Below are 19,087 nucleotides of genomic sequence, written 5' to 3' on the forward strand. Positions count from 1 at the left end.
AGGTACCGGTTCTGGAGGAGGGGCAGGATCCTGAGGCGTGTGATCCGTGGGCGGCAGCTGGTTTACCATGCTGGAACTCTTACTAAGTTGCGTGGAATGGCTACCAGACCGAGAACTCCGGTTAACCGCAGAAAATCGCTTATTCTGAGCGTCCGATTTCTGCCGCTGGTGATGGTGATAGCGCTGCTGCGTTTGGAGCTGCTGATCGCTGTCCTCCATGGTGCTACCCTGGGGCGGCATGCAGCAGGGAGCTTCCATGTGCACCTTCTTTTAAAGGTTGGCCTTATTCCCTCCCCCCGTGGCTGCATTACTGAGGAAGCGTCTCTAACAATTTTTTTTTTCCCCCTCTGCCCATACTGCGCATGCGCGCGCAGTCAGTGACCCGGAAATGAAGTGCTCCAGTTCCGGGGCAGCGCCATCTTGGTGTAGTCAGTCACCACACCGCCCCTGAACCGGAAGCTCTCCTACCACTTCCAGTGCGGCGCCATCTTGGAAATCCAGGCGTCCCGTGCGCGGCAGAGTGCTGGAGCCCCGAGACTCCTATCCGGAGTGGCGGCTGCGCTTCCTCCCGCTCACGCTTCCAGACCCATTGGTCGTAGCCGTGGCGGCCTCGGATACCGGACCAGCCGTGGCAGGGGCCTCCCCGCTGCCAGAACCCGGACTGGCCGGCTCCGGATTCCTCGTCGGGTGGGTCTTCATAACAGGTACCGTCCAAGAAGGTTCCCCGTCAGGGACAGGAAACCAAACTGATGCAGGGGAGAGGTACCGCCCTTTTATCCTGTAGTTTTCTTGTCCCTGAAGGGCATCCCCTCTCTCTGGTAGTGCTGTCATGGGCGACTGAGAAATAAACATTTCTGACATGCAAAAACAAAACCAATATAGCCACCTTTCTTTACGATGACACTCAGCAGCCTTCCATCCATAGATTCTGTCAGTTGCTTTATCTGTTTACGACCAATATTGCGTGCAGCAGCCACCACAGCCTCACAGACACTGTTCCGAGAGGTGTACTGTTTTACCTCCCTGTAGATCTCACATTTTATGAGGGACCACAGGTTCTCTATGGGGGTCAGATCAGGTGAACAAGGGGGCCATGTCATTATTTTTTCTTCTTTGAGACCTTTACTGGCCAGCCACGCTGCGGAGTAGTTGGAGGCATGTGATGGAGCATTGTCCTGCATGAAAATCATGTTTTTCTTGAACCATACCGACTTCCTGTACCACTGCTTGAAGAAGTTGTCTTCCAGAAACTGGCAGTAGGTCTGGGAATTGAGCTTCACTCCATCCTCAACCCGAAAAGGTCCCACAAGTTCATCTTTGATGACACCAGCCCATACCAGTACCCCACCTCCACCGAGTCGGAGTGGAGCTCTCTGCCCTTTACTGATCCAGCCTCTGGCCCATCCATCTGGCCCAACAAGAGTCAATCATTTCATCAGTCCATAAAACCTTTAAAAAGTCAGTCTTAAGATATTTCTTGGCCCAGTCTTGAAGTTTTATCTTATGTTTCTTGTTCAAAGGTGGTCGTTTTTCAGCCTTCCTTACCTTGGCCATGTCCCCGAGTATCGCACACCTTGTGCTTTTTGTTACTCCAGTAATGTTGCAGCTCTGAAATATAGCAAAACTGGTGGCAAATGGCATCTTGGCAGCTTTGCACTTGATTTTCCTCAATTCATGGGCAGTTATTACGCGCCTTTTTTGCCCAACACGCTTCTTGCGACCCTGTTGGCTATTTACCATGAAACGCTTGATTGTTCAGTGATCATGCGTCAAAAGTTTGGCAATTTCAAGACTGCTGCATCCCTCTGCAAGACATCTCACAATTTTGGACTTTTCAGAGCCCGTCAAATCTCTCTTCTGACCCATCTTGCCAAAGGAAAGGACGTTGCCTAATAATTACGCACACCTTATATAGGATTTTGATGTCATTAGACAACACCCCTCCTCATTACAGAGATGCACATCACCTGATTTCCTTAATTGGTAGTTGGCTCTCAAGCCTGAACAGCTTGGAATAGGACAACATGTATAAAAAGTATCATGTGATCAAAGCACAACTTGCCTAATAAGATATGGAGGACAGAGGTAGAATACACTGTGTGCAGAATTGACCCCACAACACAAACAGTGCCACCATTTTCTACAACACCACACTGGCATCAGCTTTAGACTCAGTCACCCCTCTTGTGTATGGCAAATTATGACGAATCAATAGACAAACCTGTCACAATAAAGTCACTAAAGCTTCGGCAAGTGTCCAGGTTTGCGGAGCGGTGTTGGAAGAAAACACGAGAAATCTTCTAGAAAATTTCACAACATTCAAAACAGCAACTTTCACATTCAAATGAGCCCTCACCTGTTACTTCACAACCCTTGTATCTACTTTATTCCACAACCCCAAACAGTAATTCAACACTTAACTCCCTCCTCCGCCCTTCACTGCCCACTCCAACCACCGTCGTCTCTGCAGAAGACTTTGTTGCAGATTTTAAAAATAAGGTGAGCCAAACAAGGCAAGTCTTTACTGCCCATCTGTCATAATGCCTACGTATAACAGACCCCTCTGCCTCCCCCATAACTTTCCACCCCACCATCACTGAAGGAGAGCTCATTCATCTCCTCTCCAAATCACACCTCATCACTTGTGCACTTGACCCCATCCCATCTCCCCCCACAACACCATCACCAGGCCTATCCCAGCCCCAATCCATCTTTTCAACTTGTAGCTAACCTCTGGTACTTTCCTTTCTGCTTTCAAACATGCTACTATCACACCTATCCTAAAGAAGCCATCCCTCGACCCGACCTCCACATCCATGCTGAACCTTCTTCCTCTCATTTAACTCACTCTTAAACTACAATACAGCTTCAGTCCCCACCACTCCACTGAAACTGCCCTGAACAAGATTACCAAACACTTACTGCCAAAGCTAACAGACAATTCTTTACACTCCTCCTTCTAGACCTTTCCTCTGCCTTCAACACAATTGACCACCACCACCTACTACTACAAATCCTCTCTTCCCTTGGCATCAAAGGCCTCACCCTCTCGTATCTCTCACAGGTCTGCAACCAGATATTTAGCATCTCCCACACTACCACGTCATCCCACCCTCTCTCTGTGGGTATTCCTCATGGCTCTGTTCTGGCACCCTTACTCTTCTCAATCTATAGCTTTGGCCTGGTACAACAAAGTCCCTTTGATTCCAGTACCATGTATACAATGATGATACTCAGAGCTACCTCTCTGGCTCAGACGTTACCTCTCTGCTGTCCATCAGCCATATCATCATCCTCCTAATCAGACTCCTAAAAGCTCAATGTGGACAAAACTGAAGTCATCATCTTTTTTCCATCCTACCTAACTCCCCTACCTCATCTATCACAATAAATGATATCACGCTTTTTAATGTACTGCAAGTCCGCTGCCTCGGAGTAACCTTGACTCAGCCACCTCCAACTCAAAATATTTCCAGAATCTGTCCTTTCCTCAACCCTGAATTAACTAAAATGTTAGTACATGCCCTCATCTCCCGCCTCGACTACTACAATATACTCCTCTGTGGCCGCTACTCTTGCACCTTTACAGTTCATCCTTAACTCTGCTACACAACTAACCCATCTCTCGCCTCACTATTCCTCAGGTTCTCCTCTCTGCAAATAACTTAATTGGCTCCCAATTCCCCCATGTATACAGTTCAAACTAATGACATTGACCTACAAAGCAGTCCATTATCTGTCTCTTCCATATAATCGCCAAAGTATTCTCCAGTTACCCTCCAACATGTAATTTCTGGTCCTCTCAAGACCTTATCTCATCCCCACTTATATGTTCCCCACCCAATCGCCTCCAATATGACTCCCGAGCATCCCGCATATTCTGGAATTCTGTGTCCCAACACATCATATTATCGTTCAGTTTCAGAACTTTCAAAATGAACTTGAAAACGCATCTCTTCAAGCAAGCCTACAGCCTGCAACAACCCCTGCTAACTCACCTCCCCTAGAGCTGTCTTAACCTTACCCTACTATCTTCATCTCCATTATCTGGTAGACTAAAGGCCCCGTCTCACATAGCGAGATCGCTAGCGAGATCGCTGCTGAGTCACAAGTTTTGTGACGCAACAGCAACCTCAGTAGCGATCTCGCTATGTGTGACACGTACCAGCGACCAGGCCCCTGCTGCGAGATCGCTGGTCGTGTCGGAATGGCCTGGACCTTTTTTTGGTCGTTGAGGTCCCGCTGACATCGCTGAATCGGTGTGTGTGACACCGATCCAGCGATGTCTTCACTGGTAACCAGGGTAAACATCGGGTTACTAAGCGCAGGGCCGCGCTTAGTAACCCGATGTTTACCCTGGTTACCAGCGTAAATGTAAAAAAAAAAAAAAACAGTACATACTCACCATCTGATGTCCGTCAGGTCCCTTGCCGTCTGCTTCCTGCTCTGACTGAGTGCCGCCGTACAGTGAGAGCACAGCACAGCAGTGACGTCCCCACTGCGCTCTGCTCTCACTGTACGGCTGCACTCAGTCAGAGCAGGAAGCAGACGGCAAGGGACCTGACGGACATCAGATGGTGAGTATGTACTGTTTTTTTTTTTTTGTAACCAGGGTAAACATCGGGTTACTAAGGGCAGCCCTGCGCTTAGTAACCCGATGTTTACCCTGGTTACCCGGGTGCTGCAGGGGGACTTCGGCATCGTTGAAGACAGTTTCAACGATGCCGAAGTCGTTCCCCTGATCGTTGGTCGCTGGAGAGAGCTGTCTGTGTGACAGCTCCCCAGCGACCACACAACGACTTACCAACGATCACGGCCAGGTCGTATCGCTGGTCGTGATCGTTGGTAAATCGCTATGTGAGACGGGGCCTTAAGTCGTCAAGGTCACTGCCTTCTCCCCTCTGTACTAGTCTGTCATTGTTAGATTGGTCACTGAAATTTATATTTGTATTTTGTATGTAACCCTCTCTCCTGCTCACCATAGAATCAATGGTCCTCTAAAAGTAAACAATTCTAAATAAGTTCAAGAAGGGCTTGATACCTTTTTCAAACAGCAAGACATTACTAGCTATGGGTACTACACTTCTGACGGTGAGACACTAATCCATGGATTTATTTATATTTGGTGTTAAATGAATATTCCCCTAATACAGGGTCATAGGCAAATGCCTAAAAGGGCTGTTGCCTTGCTCTGGATCAACACAGTAGATGAAATGATGGCTTTTTTTTTCTTTTAACAACTACATAAGTTATATCTTGGCAAAGAAAAAATTCAAGTGGCCAAATGACCGTTAAAAAATGTGTATGTTACACCATTGGTTAGACTTACAGAAGCTAATGCTTTTCCTAATGCATCCCCTGAGCTCCCAGTAGCAGTGCCTCTGTTACCTAAAGGGAAAAATTGAAACAAATAAAATAATGGTTCACATTTGTTTATTAAATTTTTTAATTCTGTGCACATCTGCATTTCTTAATTCAATCATAGGAATATGGCAAAATAAAGCTTTATCTCCTTTCTGTTCGTTGCTGTAGAAATATGGAACATGTCGGCAGGGTGTGTATGGAGCTGAACCAGATCCATACTCCGAGGGTGCTGGCAGTGTTAGATAGCTCAGAATACTGCTTAATCCCTAAAATGGTTATTTTGGCGGGTCCTTTTGGGTGTCACCCATGGGGTGCTGATGGGTTGTCATGGCAGGAGGAGGAATTCTGAAGGTCTCCATGGATACATTATTTGTGATCCTACGAGGTCTAGCGATAATAGTGCATGACTATCAAAATATAAAATGATTTAACTCATGCAGGAAAGTGATAAAATCAAAATGCCTGCATTTTTTCAGTCGCCAAACTTAGCCAAAAAACTACAATAAAAAGCTATTTTATATATCATAGTTTGTAAGCTTGCGAGCAGGGCCCTCATTCCTATTGGTATCTGTTTTGAACTGTGATTTCTGTTATGCTGTAATGTCTATTGTCTGTACAAGTCCCCTCTATAAGTTGTAAAGCGCTGCGGAATATGTTGGCGCTATATAAATAAAAATTATTATTATTATTATTATTATTATTATTATTATTATTATTATTATAGGAAGGTCATTTATATAAGGAAAGACCTGTCAATGAACTGGAGTGGTGCAGGGAGAAGCGTGCTGGGGCCACCCTGAACTAGCCCGGTTTCTCCCAATTGTCCCTCGACAGCCATTTGAAAGATTTTTCTGAAATGCTGTAGTGTAAAACATACGTGCCTGAAATCGCACAGCCAGGCCGTGATTAATGGGGCCAGTTGGGGCAGCGAGAATCTTTGACATGTTATCTTTCATGCTTCTTGTTTTAATAAACAATTTGCAATTTTACTAAAGATGAGCAAATTGATAAGAACTGAATTCCTATTACATTTTAGAAAAATGTAATTTCTTGCAATATCCTGTTTGTGAATGGCAGAATAATTGTTCTTTAAAAAAACAAAAAAATTCCTCAAAATCCAGACACCTAGCTGCAACCATCTGACAATCTCACAAAGTGTACGACTGTGCGTGTTGCAAACTTTATTTTTTTATTTACACATCTGCACATGCCACACCAGTACACTGCAGTAGGAGAAAATGCACGCCACCATTTCTCCTGAATGTGGCAATGGTTGGAAACTATTTGGATACACAACCGTGATCACAAGGGAAGAAGTGTAATACGAATTTTGGAGGCCAAATTTGGCTGAAATAGTTTGTGGGTGCAATTTGAAGAGGCCTTAGGTGCTTGATTTTATAGCTTGATAAATTGGGCGATTCTGAACGCGGCGATACCAAATATGTGTATATTTGATTTCTTTTTTCATGGTTTTATTTTGAACGTGGCAAAAGGGGGGCGATTTGAATATATATATACACATATATATACACACACACACATATATATATATACACATATATATATACGTGTGTGTGTGTGTGTGTGTGTGTGTGTGTGTGTGTGTGTGTGTGTGTGTATATATATATATATATATATATATATATATATATAATCAGATCGCCTGTGTGTAGCAGAAATGGTCACTTGCTATGAGCGCCAACTACTGTGCGCCGCTCATAGCAATCCGGCTATGACAACCAATGAGGTCTGCTGGAGACCTCTGGTTGGCATGCCAACCCATTAGTGACCCGCGATCACATGACAGGGTCACCGATGGGCGGGATTTCTGGTGCGAGTTAAATGCCGCTGTCAGCCTGTTAAATGCTGCTGTCAGTCTAACAGCTACGGATGGATCGCGATGCCACCCGCGGCTGTTGTGGGTATATGTCAGCTGTTCAAAACAGCTGTCATGTGACGAGAAAGATATGGGCTCAGCGCTGTAGCCCACATCAAATGGGGAGACATTACAGGAGACATTACATGTACGGCGCATGTCGTGAAAGGTTAAGGTAAAAAGTGATAATATTCTGCTTAATTCTCTTCAATTACCATAGGTCTCCATTAGGTAAAGATAAAAAAAGGGGTTGATTACACAAGGACAACCCCTTCGAAATCTGAATGATTGCACTTATACCCCCCTCCCATGACGGCGCCGTTCCACTGGTATTGGCACTTGGGGTACCAGGGCTCTCATGTGGTTGTTATAACATGTGATCCCAGCGCCCAATTAATGAGTACTGTTGTCATGGTCTCCACCTTCGTATTGAGCATCAACAGGAAGCCAGGGCTGCGGCTGCTCTCAGGCTTCCTCTTGATGTTCAATTTGTCCGAAGGCGGAGACAGTGACGACAGAGCTGATTAGGTGCAGGGCTCACGTGTTGTAGTCACATGAAAGCCCCGGGAACACGAGTGCCAAACATTCAGATCGAGAAAGTGTTGTCCTAGTAGTGGACAACTCCTTTTAATAACGTATTAACAACAACAACAACAACATACCTATGATATTATCCCCACTACTGATGGGAGATGTGTGACTTGAAACTCCATACTGTGCAGAAGCAGAAGGAAAACTTGAGGAAACCGCAGGGTTCACCTCACTGGAATGCATCTGGAAACCCTGAGAAACGAAGGAAAATCCGTAAAACTGAATGTGTTCAAAAGGGGTCAACTTCATCTAAAACTTCATTTTGCTTTCAAAAGGATAATGGTTATTGTGCATGGCATTATATCCAACTAAATAATATGCGGCTGCTAGGATTACAGGTTATGGAAGTCATACACCAATAACAAGAGTAACATGCATTACATTGATTTCCAGCTGCAGACACATTACAGAACCAGGAGAGAGAAGAATTACACTGAAAGTAGAACCATTTTCTACGAATATACTAATTTCTTTTATATGTGGTGTAACTTTACAATTAAGTACCATTCGCTCATGGGGGTGCAGGCCACTAAAGCCTGAGGGCTGGGAAAGAGAAGGTTGAGAGCCACCTAGAATGGCACTGTAACTGCCCTGTCCAATGCCACCAGAGGGAGTCCAGATATCCGATGAATTGTGAAGCCCATCTGTTAACACAAAGTAAGATCAGGTTTAGATTGTATTTATTCATTAACCCTTAAAAGCTACATACAGAATTCCATTGCCAATACTGAAAACCTAAACACTGCATTGTTACTAAACCATGGCCCAGTGTAGCGTTTAGTGGGACTAAAACAAACGTAGGAGAAAAATTTAAATCGTATACTACAACTTCATCTCCATATTAATTAAGTAAAGGCCTTAGGGTACCGTCACACATTGAAATTTAAATCGCTGCGACGGCACGATTCGTGACGTCGCAGCGTCGTATAATCATCGCTCCAGCGTCGTAGACTGCGGTCACACGTTGCAATCACGGAGCGATGCCGCAGTCCCCGGGTAACCAGGGTAAACATCGGGTAACTAAGCGCAGGGCCGCGCTTAGTAACCCGATGTTTACCCTGGTTACCAGTGTAAACCAAAAAAAACAAACAGTACATACTCACCCGTCGGTGTCCTTCAGGTCCCTTGCCGTCTGCTTCCTGCTCTGAGTGAAGCCGTACAGTGAGAGAAGAGCGCAGCACCGCTGCGCTCTGCTCTCACTTTCCGGCCGGCACTCAGAGCAGGAAGCAGACGGCAAGGGACCTGAAGGACACCGACGGGTGAGTATGTACGGGTTGTTTTTTTACGTTTACGCTTGTAACCAGGGTAAACATCGGGTTACTAAGCGCGGCCCTGCGCTTAGTTACCCGATGTTTACCCTGGTTACAAGCGAAGACATCGCTGGATCGCTGTCACACACAACGATCCAGCGATGTCAGCGGGTGATCAAGCGACGAAAGAAAGTTCCAAACGATCTGCTACGACGTACGATTCTCAGCAGGGTGTCTGATCGCAGTAGCGTGTCAGACACAGCGATATCGTAACGATATCGCTAGAACGTCACGAATCGTAACGTCGTAGCGATGGAAATTTCAATGTGTGACGTTACCCTTACATTTACAAACCCACAAGAGAATTTCTTTTCCCTAAATACTCATTAAACCCACAAAGGGAGCTGAACGTTTTGATTGTCCGATTACTTACGAATTGCACTACACCAGGGGAACAAGCAATGATCGTCGTCACAGAAAGTTTGACTGCGATGCCTATTTTAGCTGGATGCGAGTCCGAGGATGCACATTCAGATGAAGAGTTCCTCCGAGTCCCTGCACGGCAATACATGCTGCCACGTCCCCGGAAGAAGCAATGGGCGAAACGTACGTCGGGGTGAGGAGGATGCCTAATCCATATAGACTTCTCCTTTTAATGTCTTATTGTGCTCAGGTAATGGGCCTTACATCTTACTATTGTTCAGTGTATGGAACAAATGATCCTTAGGTTGGTTCTTATTCAATAGATCATTATCTAATTAAACTATTTATTATTATTATTTTTTTTTTTTTACATTTTTTGCATGTTTATGCTTGTTTGCACAACACCCTGGTCCTATACTACTATATACCTTATGGAATATATGGTTATTTAACCTTGTACATTTCTTATACAACTCTTTCTGGAAATAATGACATCTATAGATCCCCCTACTGGACACTTTGCTGTTTGTGTTTTAGTGTCTCATTTGTATTTTAATGGTTTATAACAAAGATTAAGTTTTATTATTATTACTATATATGGTTCTCTACTTTCGGCTACTTACCTATATACAGCAAGTCCGAATTTGGTTGTATAATACATGATGCCTGCCAGGGGCCAGCAGCTGACATCAGCGTGCCAGTCACAAGCGGCACATGGAAGGGACGTCATTTGCTGCTCATGACTGGCACGCTTAAGTCAGCTATAGGATATAAAAGAGGAAACTGCATGTTGTGAGAGAGGAGGAAGGTAAAAAGAATGTTTTTTTTCTTCTTTTTAATCTGTTGGAAAAGAGCGGCAGCATGGACATTATAACATGAAGGGTCCCAGGATGGGAGGCATTATAGCAAGATGGAGGACATTATACAAGGAAAGGGCCCAATATGTGGGGCCATTACAGGATGAGGCCCTGGATGGGGTCATTATGTTAGAAAGGAGTCCATGATGGGGGACATTATACCAGGATGGGGTACATGCAGGAAAAGGCCAGGATGAGGGACATTGTTACAGGAAGGGGCCAGGACAGGGAACATTACAGTAAGGGGGCCATGGTTGGTGACATTATATCAGGACAGAGCACATTATTACAGAAAGAGGCTAGAACAGGAGACCTAATAAAAGGAAGGGGCCAGGATGGGACATTCTTACATGGAGAAAAAAATCTAGAACGCTACAAAGGCATCTGACCAATATGGAGGTGGGGGCACAGGTCCAAATTTTGCACCAGTACTCCGCACTATGGATGTAGTGCAGTGCATTATGGACATTTATATTTCTTTACTCCCAGGCAGTTTATTAGGTCTGCCTGGCAAATCCTTATAAGCTTACTGACATGACAAATATGGAGGCCATTGTAAGGCCAAATCAATAGAAGAATAACGGAGTTATTTATTAGGTTTCCAAAAAAATGGTCATATGAACCCCAAAATAAACACTAGCATGAAACCTGCAAAAAGCAAACCCTCAAAGCTCCATTGCATGATAAGAAAAAAAAGCTGAATTACATTACCCATAAAGAGTTATTAAATGTTAATCAATAAGTGTGACATTAAAAATTACAACAAATACTGGGGGATACTGCTATGATAACTAAAATTTAACAGCAGAAAAGGTGTAACTATTACTTAACGATATAATCCCCTCTGCCGGTCCTGCAGAGGTGAAGTCACAACCGTCATTCATATGATGCCGCCAAATTACTGCTCTCAGTGGTGACAATGCCAGGTTTGTCATTTTAAAGAATCTTGGAAGATCTTTTTAAAGGGATGAACAACTACACCCAACAGAACCATGACTGGGAGCATATCTGCACTTACCTGCCATGTAGAATGTACCAGGGTAAACAGAGTTTGTGGCCTTTGAAGTGTAATTTCCACGGTCTCCGCTGTATTCATCGCCTGAATTTGCAGGGTATACCTGAATGCAAAGCAGAATTATCAGGAAGGAGGAAAACTGTTTACTAAGTGTTACATGTCTACACCTAATGCGCCTAGGCCCATCATCCAAAAATTAATAGTTACCAAATCCATTCAATGTAGGATGACTAGGTTCACATACGTGATTAGAAATACTGTTGTGATAAGACATATGCCACACAGTTGATATGATGAACTCCTCATGACTATTAAACACTTCATATTGTAGCCCAGATCCTTAGCTCCGCGCTCATTTGTGGTGTACAACCTACAGTAAAGGTTTCACTTCGGCCTCTAGGTGAACAGCGATGTGGGGAGGTGCAGTGCATGGGTCATTATTCCCTTCTATGGGAGTCCTGGAAAATCCAAGCGAGGAAGCATTGCATATCAAGACCACCCTTCCACCCACCCCTTATACAATGCAATTTTATTTTTGATTTGCTATCTCTCAAGGTTAAAATTAACCTACCCTTAAAATTATAGACTGCTCGTGTCTTTGTCAGTGGGCAAACTTACAAAATCAGCAAAGGATCAAATACTTATTTCCTTCACTGTATAAATAACAGTAATTACTTTTCCATCATAGAAGTCTGAAAATGAACGTATGGGAAATCTAAACTGAATAAAAATCATAATGCCATCATAATTCCATTATTGTGTGTGTCGCTTGGTTAGCGCACACTCCTAGTGCCATCTGCTGTATCATGGCACTAGGCCAACAATTAGGGCAGCTGGGAGCAGAGGATGTGCTTCCATAATGAAAAAGGGCAATATAAAAGCCAGGAAGGAGAAATTATGTGAAGAACTGGTGTACAGAAAGAGATGGCAAATGCAGAATAAAGGCGTGATCAGCACAATCTGTATGAAACACACAGTTCAGTGGTCAAAAAACAGAAAAAAAAAAAAAAAAAAGCTGTTCACCAAAACAGTATACATCAGCTAGTGATACATGGAGAAGCCATCTACTGGCATTGTGGAATTCAACTCCCCCTCCCTGGAGATATTTCCAGCTCCTGTCCCAGACTATGGGATCAAGTTTCACTGGATCCAGCTTAACCCCATGTTGTCTTGTATATTGTTTAAACCTCCGGCCAGAATACTAGCAGGCATTCCGCAAAGAGATACATCCTATGGCAGATCAAATCAATCTAGTGCAAAATGGGCAGCAGCTATCATCACACACTCATGAGGCGCTTCTGCATATTTATTCAGCCAGCTGATGAATTAAAAGAAAAAACAAGAAAAAAAAACACAAAACACAAGTACAAAAAAATCTAACCAACTAATAAAATCGCACACAAAAAACAAAACACTACGAAAATGTATCTAGAAATAAATGCAATGCAAAACGGGGGTTTATTTCCGTCTTGTACCATTACACAATGGTAAAAGTATGGAATACCAAGGGGGAAGTGAAAGAGTTAAGCGTTCCTCAGGAAGCTGTAAATCACACAACCCCCCTCCCCAGCCCCTGTTACTGGTGGAATGGGAGGGGGCTCTCTCCCCTCCAGGAGAGTGAAGTCATTTCCTCTGCTGTGTCTGGCTGGGAAAGTGGGGTGGGTGAATCAATAGCAGAGAGCCAAGACTGGGATCTTGACACATAAACATGATTGACTGTGTGATTTCACATGTATAGTACTTAAAGCAGAGAGGGCCATATACCACATGGGGAGATGTAAGGGAAACCTGCTGCCACAAGGTATTCTGGTCCCCAGGTTAGAATTTTCACAGTTAGGCCATGTGTTTACATGTTTTACAGAGCAGCTGGAAAAGGGGGATAAAAGACACAATTGGAACTTGGCTTTTTTTTTTTTTACAAGAAACTTTTACCATTTTCTTTCTGGGTGATTTTCAGGGTTTTTTTTTTGGCGTACATTTTCTTTTCACCCCCTCTTCCAAGAGCCACCATTTTTTATTTTTCCACTGACATACCCATAAGAAGGCTTGTTTAATGTGGGTTGAGTTGTGGTTTTCAACCATATGTTTTACCATGTAATGTACTGAGAAATAGGAAAAGAAAGCTCCAAGTGTAGTAGAAAGGATTGGAAAAAATAAATAAATAAACAAAATGCAATTTCATGAGCAATTTTTATGGTCTTGTTTTTACAGCATTCACTGTAAAAATTGAAAACAACACGGCAAACATGATTTTCCAGGTCAGTACTATTATGGCAATAGCAAAGTTGTAAAGATTTTTTTGGGGGGAAATTTGTTAAATAAAAACTCTGTTTTGTCATTTTCAGAGGCAGTAACGTTTCCATGTTTCATTGGACCTGCGTGAGGGCTTAAGGTCTTGTGGGGCAAGCTAGCATGTACTGGTAGCGAGGTCTTGATCGCTTGCATTTTTGGTAGCGTTGCACAGAAACAGGAAACAAAAGCAAACTAAATTCTGGGATTTTTGCTCTAAGGCTTTTAATGTACAGGTTTATTTTGCTTTGAAGTGTTGATAGATCATCCTTTCATAAACGTGGCGATACCAAATATGTTTTCTCATTTAGCCATTTTAAGCCCCTGGTGTTACAAGCAATTTTGGCTCTTACGAACAAACATTTTTTTTGTGACATTCCAAATGCTTATTTTTTTCAGGATCAGTCGCATTGCCAGTGGAATTATTTTAGGGTGCATATCTTTATTGGGAGGAATACTAACGGAAATTCTGCCACTGTCCCATTTTACACTATTTACCAGGCTGGACAAAGTGTTAATATAAATATGACAAAACCAAATTTATATGGCTTTATTATGTTTTACAATTACTTTGGTGAGACAGGATTTTACTTTTCATATTCGGAGTCCTAATATTTACACTATATATATATATATATATATATATATATATATATATATATATATATATATATATATATATATATATATTTTTTTTTTTTTTAAATTTAGAATTGATGGTTATTTTTCACCGCAATTTACTGTTAACTATAATAGACATGAGATCTTTATTATGTGGGTTAATACAAGCACAAAAATAGCAAACCTGTGTACTTTTTTATGTTTTGCTACTTTTGCACAAACACTTGTTTTCATGGTCGAATATCCATAACTTTATTTTTCTGTAAATGGAGTTGTGAGGGTTTGACTTTTGAGGAACAATCTCTAGTTCTTACTGGTACCTTTTTGAGTACGGTACATATGTTTTAATCTAAGGAAACAACATTTTTGTTACGGACATAAAGAGAAAAAAAATTATTGAAATAGCTTTTTTTCTAATATCAATATCGCTTTCATAGAACTCACCATGCAGTAAAGTTGACATTAACTTTACTCCTATAGTGATGTCCAGCTTATATTATACACAAAACTCTATTTATCCCACAAAGTGACTTGAGCATGAAATCCATTGGTCACATTGATACCATGTACTACCTATATAGTACAGTGCATTATGTAACCTACCAGTATTTGACGGACAGGCAGAATTCAATAGGCTGAGGTATACGACAGACACAGAGGCAATTGTTTGGCCTATTGCTACAGCAACCCACGATCATGCTGCAGATGGGTGCCGACTGGCTGACAGAGGGAGCGATCTGCCTCTGGCAAACTCCTTACATTTCGCTGTCCCTATTGACAGTGGTATCTGTGGGGTTATAATGCGGATATCACAGCAAGGTCCAGTTAGAAGACATGCAGGAGCTCAATAGTGTACATCAGCTGGCTCTTGTTACAGATGGCACAGGTAAAAAAATTTTTTTTTCCAATACTGGATATGGAAAACCCTTTAAGACTAGGAGATTAAAATTAAGAAATATAAATACCGTTATGTTAATCTTGAAACCTCTATGCAAGAATACAGTCCTTCAAAAACACTAATGTCTCCTAACTTGTAACCCCCAAAACACTAATGTCTCCTAACTTGTAACCCAAATAACGTTAATTGAATTCTCCATAAATGAAGCTGGCATCAGTGCAGGTTTTGAACAAAGCCCAAGTATAGATATTGATGCTGGCAAGAAAGGAAGTTCGTTGACCATAGTACCCACTTATTTCTCTTATTATGGCCAAACATATTAGATGAATGTCTGACAGCTTGTCACATTTTGAAAGAATCAAATACCATGTGCACAGAGACAGCCAAAAGGTCCCCATACATATTAGACCATAATCGGCTGGCTGAAAGTAATCTGTATTGGGGTCTCCTGACTCCCGCAACAGTCAGGGGAGAGAAGAATCTGGCCTTTGGGATTTCAGCAGCTGATCATTTTTTGTTAGGGAGATAAGTAGTTGCAGTATAATTTTGGTAGTGTCTCTCAGAGAACACAGCAATGCTTAATAAAGCCAAGTGTTCCAGTGTATGGTAAAATCAGAAAAACCAGCTGAGACGACCGATATCTAATGTGTATGGGGGTGGGCGTAGGGTAGAACAGTCCTACAATGGTGTATGTTGGACTTTATTGAATTTTTCTTACCCCAAGATATAAGTCGAGATCAGAGGTCCACATCTATTCTAAAAATTAAGCTGACCATATACATGTATATTTAATTTTCAACTGTAGGAACAAGTCTCAACTTGCTCACCAATCCCTTAGCTACTGTGGTTGAGTATACAGTATATACGTCCAATGTTCATAGGTTTGTTGATTGAGATGTTGATTTTGAAGTGGTAACCTCCAACTAAAGACCGATGCCTTCAAGCAACTATAATGCCGCAGAGAAGTAAGCCATTAAAGGGAACCTATGATGAAAAATGGTAATTACGGCACTCCTGTGGATGGTGCCCAAGTAGGATCCTATCCCATGTAAATCTTGTAGACATCTCGGCACTCGGGTCAGGGTTGTAAGGAGATCATTTTATTTTGTGCAGGCAATCCAAAAGTCAAGAAACGTTTCAGTCCTTCAATGACTTTCATCAGTCAGACAGATTGCAGTGTGCACAGGGTTATAGGCAGAAATGAACGCTCAGGATATGCAGCACATGATATAAAGTGGTTTTTAAACATAATACTTTGAGATTTTCTTTCACAATAACAGGTTAGTGATGCACATTGCTTCACTAACACCACACTGGGATTAGTTTTAACAGCCAAAAACGAGGTGACAGGTTCCCTTTTAAAATGTCTTTGTGTGCAAGCCATTGCTTGGACACCTCTTCCGACAAAGTCGTTTGCAAACTTGGACATTTATGTCATATCACCAGGAAATGTCATATTTCCAATAAAAATGGGATCCAGTCCTATAATGAGAGTCCAAACATCTTGGGGGAGCCAATGCACTGAGGCAGAGAATGGAGGTTGCCAGGCTAACTCATGATCACTTCTATTGATTCTCCCATACAAGTGAATAGGAAATCTACTGCAATACTTGACAGCAACCATGGAACAATGCATTTAGCAGTGGTGGTCTTCTCTGTACACTGCTTACATCTGCCAGATCAGATATTAGCTGATCTGTGGGGGTGCTGTCAATCACCAGCAGTGGCGCTGGGATGAGCTTTAAGGTATATTTTCTCTGAAACGCCGAAGCATTATCAGACTGAGTGCAGCCGTATAGCTTCCACTCAAATGCTGTGACGTTTTAAAGAAAACATACTTTAAAAAGCTGGCAGAACACTATGCGACTTGGATTACTCCACAGGTAAGATCCTTGATGGCTTCTTCCTGACTTGGGTCTCCCAAAGTGACAGGTGTCACCACAACTGGCCAGCTTTTTAAAGTATGTATTGCATGGCTGCAATAACGGCCCAAGGTTCAGGCAGCATGAATCATCTCATAGGTACTCTTTATGCCCTAGGTACTCTTTATGCCCTGACAACTCCTTTGGGAGCTTATATTTACTGCCGCTTGTTCCACTTCTACATCATAATTACAATACAGATTTAAAATGGATTAAATTGAACAAACAGCACTTACAGATGAAGGAAGTCCTGGGGGCACCTTTCGAACTTTTTTAGGTTGCACATCTGCATGAAAATAAAGTTATATAGTAACTAACCTATGAACGGAAAAGCATTTCCAAAAATATTCTGGAAACCAAGTGAAAATTAATAGAATAAGGGTATGTTTTCACGTTCCGTAAAGGCAGCGCTTTGGACGCAGCAGATACCCCGCTCCGCCCAAAGCCCTGCCCCCTTTTGTACGGGCGGTGATTCCGCCTGTGTTCATTGCACAAATGCGGAATCACCGCATCCTATACATAGGACTGTGCTATTTATTTATCTTGCGGAGACTGACCGTCTCTGCAAGATAAATAGACATGCTGCAGTCTATAAAGACACGCCGCATGTGCGTATACGCAGGTCTGCCACCTGCATCATTGAGTGCATAGTGGAGATGGGATTTCATAAAATCCCCTCCACTATGCTGTATCATCTGGCCGCTGCAGATTAGACGCTGCGGCTGTACTGAGCGTGGAAACATACCCTAATAGTTAGATTGTTAATCTGCAGATTCTGCTGCCTTCCAGAATGGTCACAGCACAGAGGGGATAACACAGACCCATACCAACACAGTGGAACAAATCAGCACAGATTTTAGGCCATCTATAAACATTACTACAGACAGTGCACATCTAACAGAATTGGCCAGTTACCAGGATATGACAGTTGAATAAATAAAATAAAAATATATACCAAGGTTGCCATCTCCTGGCCGCCGCCTTGAGCCGCTTGAGTATGAATAATAATGAGCAGCTCCCTTTCCTCCACTGGGCGAAAGTGCATTGGGGCTATTTATACCCAAATCACCAGGCAAAAATCCAGGCTTAAATAGAAGGGGAAACATAAAAACAAATTAAAATCATTTAAGAAAATTAATTTAAAGGGGTTGTCCAAGAGTTTTAGACTCTTAGAACAGGTCATAAATATCTGCTGCTGGTGGCAGCTGGAAGTGCTCAATTGCGGCGCTACACAGCACAGCTCTCCAATTACATATTGGCCGCAGCCAGGTCCGCCCACTATTCTAATCAATAAGGGATGGATGTGCAATACCGGATGTGGCCACTATACAGGTAGAATCAAGCACTTATGGCCGCCACTGGTAGCTGGGACAGGTGATCGGCAGGAGTGCCACACCGCCACCGATCAGACATTGAAGACCTATCCTAAGTATAGCCATCAAAATAAAATTCCTGGGCAACTGCTTTAAATATCTATAAGTCACATACATAGTTTTTACTAAAACCAAGTTGCATGATTAAAGGGAACTTGTGCTGGCAGAAATTAATGGGAAATCTGGTGACCGTTGTCCAGGATTGGTGTGAAAATCTGCAGTCACTTTATGCGACTGCAGACTTGTTAGTCTTCATAGCGTGCACTGTGCAGATTCACCTGTGCCGGAAGCATGAGATATGCTAACCCCTGGCCTCATTCTGACTAGATGTGCGAGCACTCGCTCAGTACAAGTAAATTGAGAGAGGCCGGCACTTTTAGCCAGGAAGTGGCTGAAGTATGCATATAGTGTATTTGTGGACACATGACTGCCCGATCCCGGCACCAGAGAATCTTGAGGCTATGTGCACACGTCAGGATTTCTTGCAGAAATTTCCTGACAAAAACCGGACATTTCTGCCAGAAATCCGCATTCGTTATTTTTCGCGTTTTTGCGAGTTTTCCCCAATGCATTAAATAGCGGGAAAAACGTGAAAAATCCGCAAAATT

General features: G+C 42.8%; 1 protein-coding gene across 8 annotated transcripts in view; it reads right to left on the minus strand.

The window, feature by feature from the left end:
* TCF3 (transcription factor 3) overlaps positions 1–19,087 on the minus strand; it is a 131,605-nt gene that overhangs the window by 36,912 nt on the left and 75,606 nt on the right. For all 8 annotated transcript variants that reach the window (XM_077272203.1, XM_077272183.1, XM_077272154.1 and 5 more), the window contains 6 exons: positions 18,062–18,191; positions 17,343–17,392; positions 11,380–11,479; positions 8,336–8,475; positions 7,903–8,023; positions 5,330–5,388 (listed from right to left, as the gene is read on the minus strand). In XM_077272203.1, coding sequence (XP_077128318.1) covers positions 5,330–5,388; positions 7,903–8,023; positions 8,336–8,475; positions 11,380–11,479; positions 17,343–17,392; positions 18,062–18,191 — 600 coding nt within the window. The remainder of the gene's footprint in view (positions 1–5,329; positions 5,389–7,902; positions 8,024–8,335; positions 8,476–11,379; positions 11,480–17,342; positions 17,393–18,061; positions 18,192–19,087) is intronic.

Source organism: Ranitomeya variabilis, chromosome 1, assembly GCF_051348905.1.
Source record: "Ranitomeya variabilis isolate aRanVar5 chromosome 1, aRanVar5.hap1, whole genome shotgun sequence".
Taxonomy (NCBI): Eukaryota; Metazoa; Chordata; class Amphibia; order Anura; family Dendrobatidae; genus Ranitomeya; species Ranitomeya variabilis.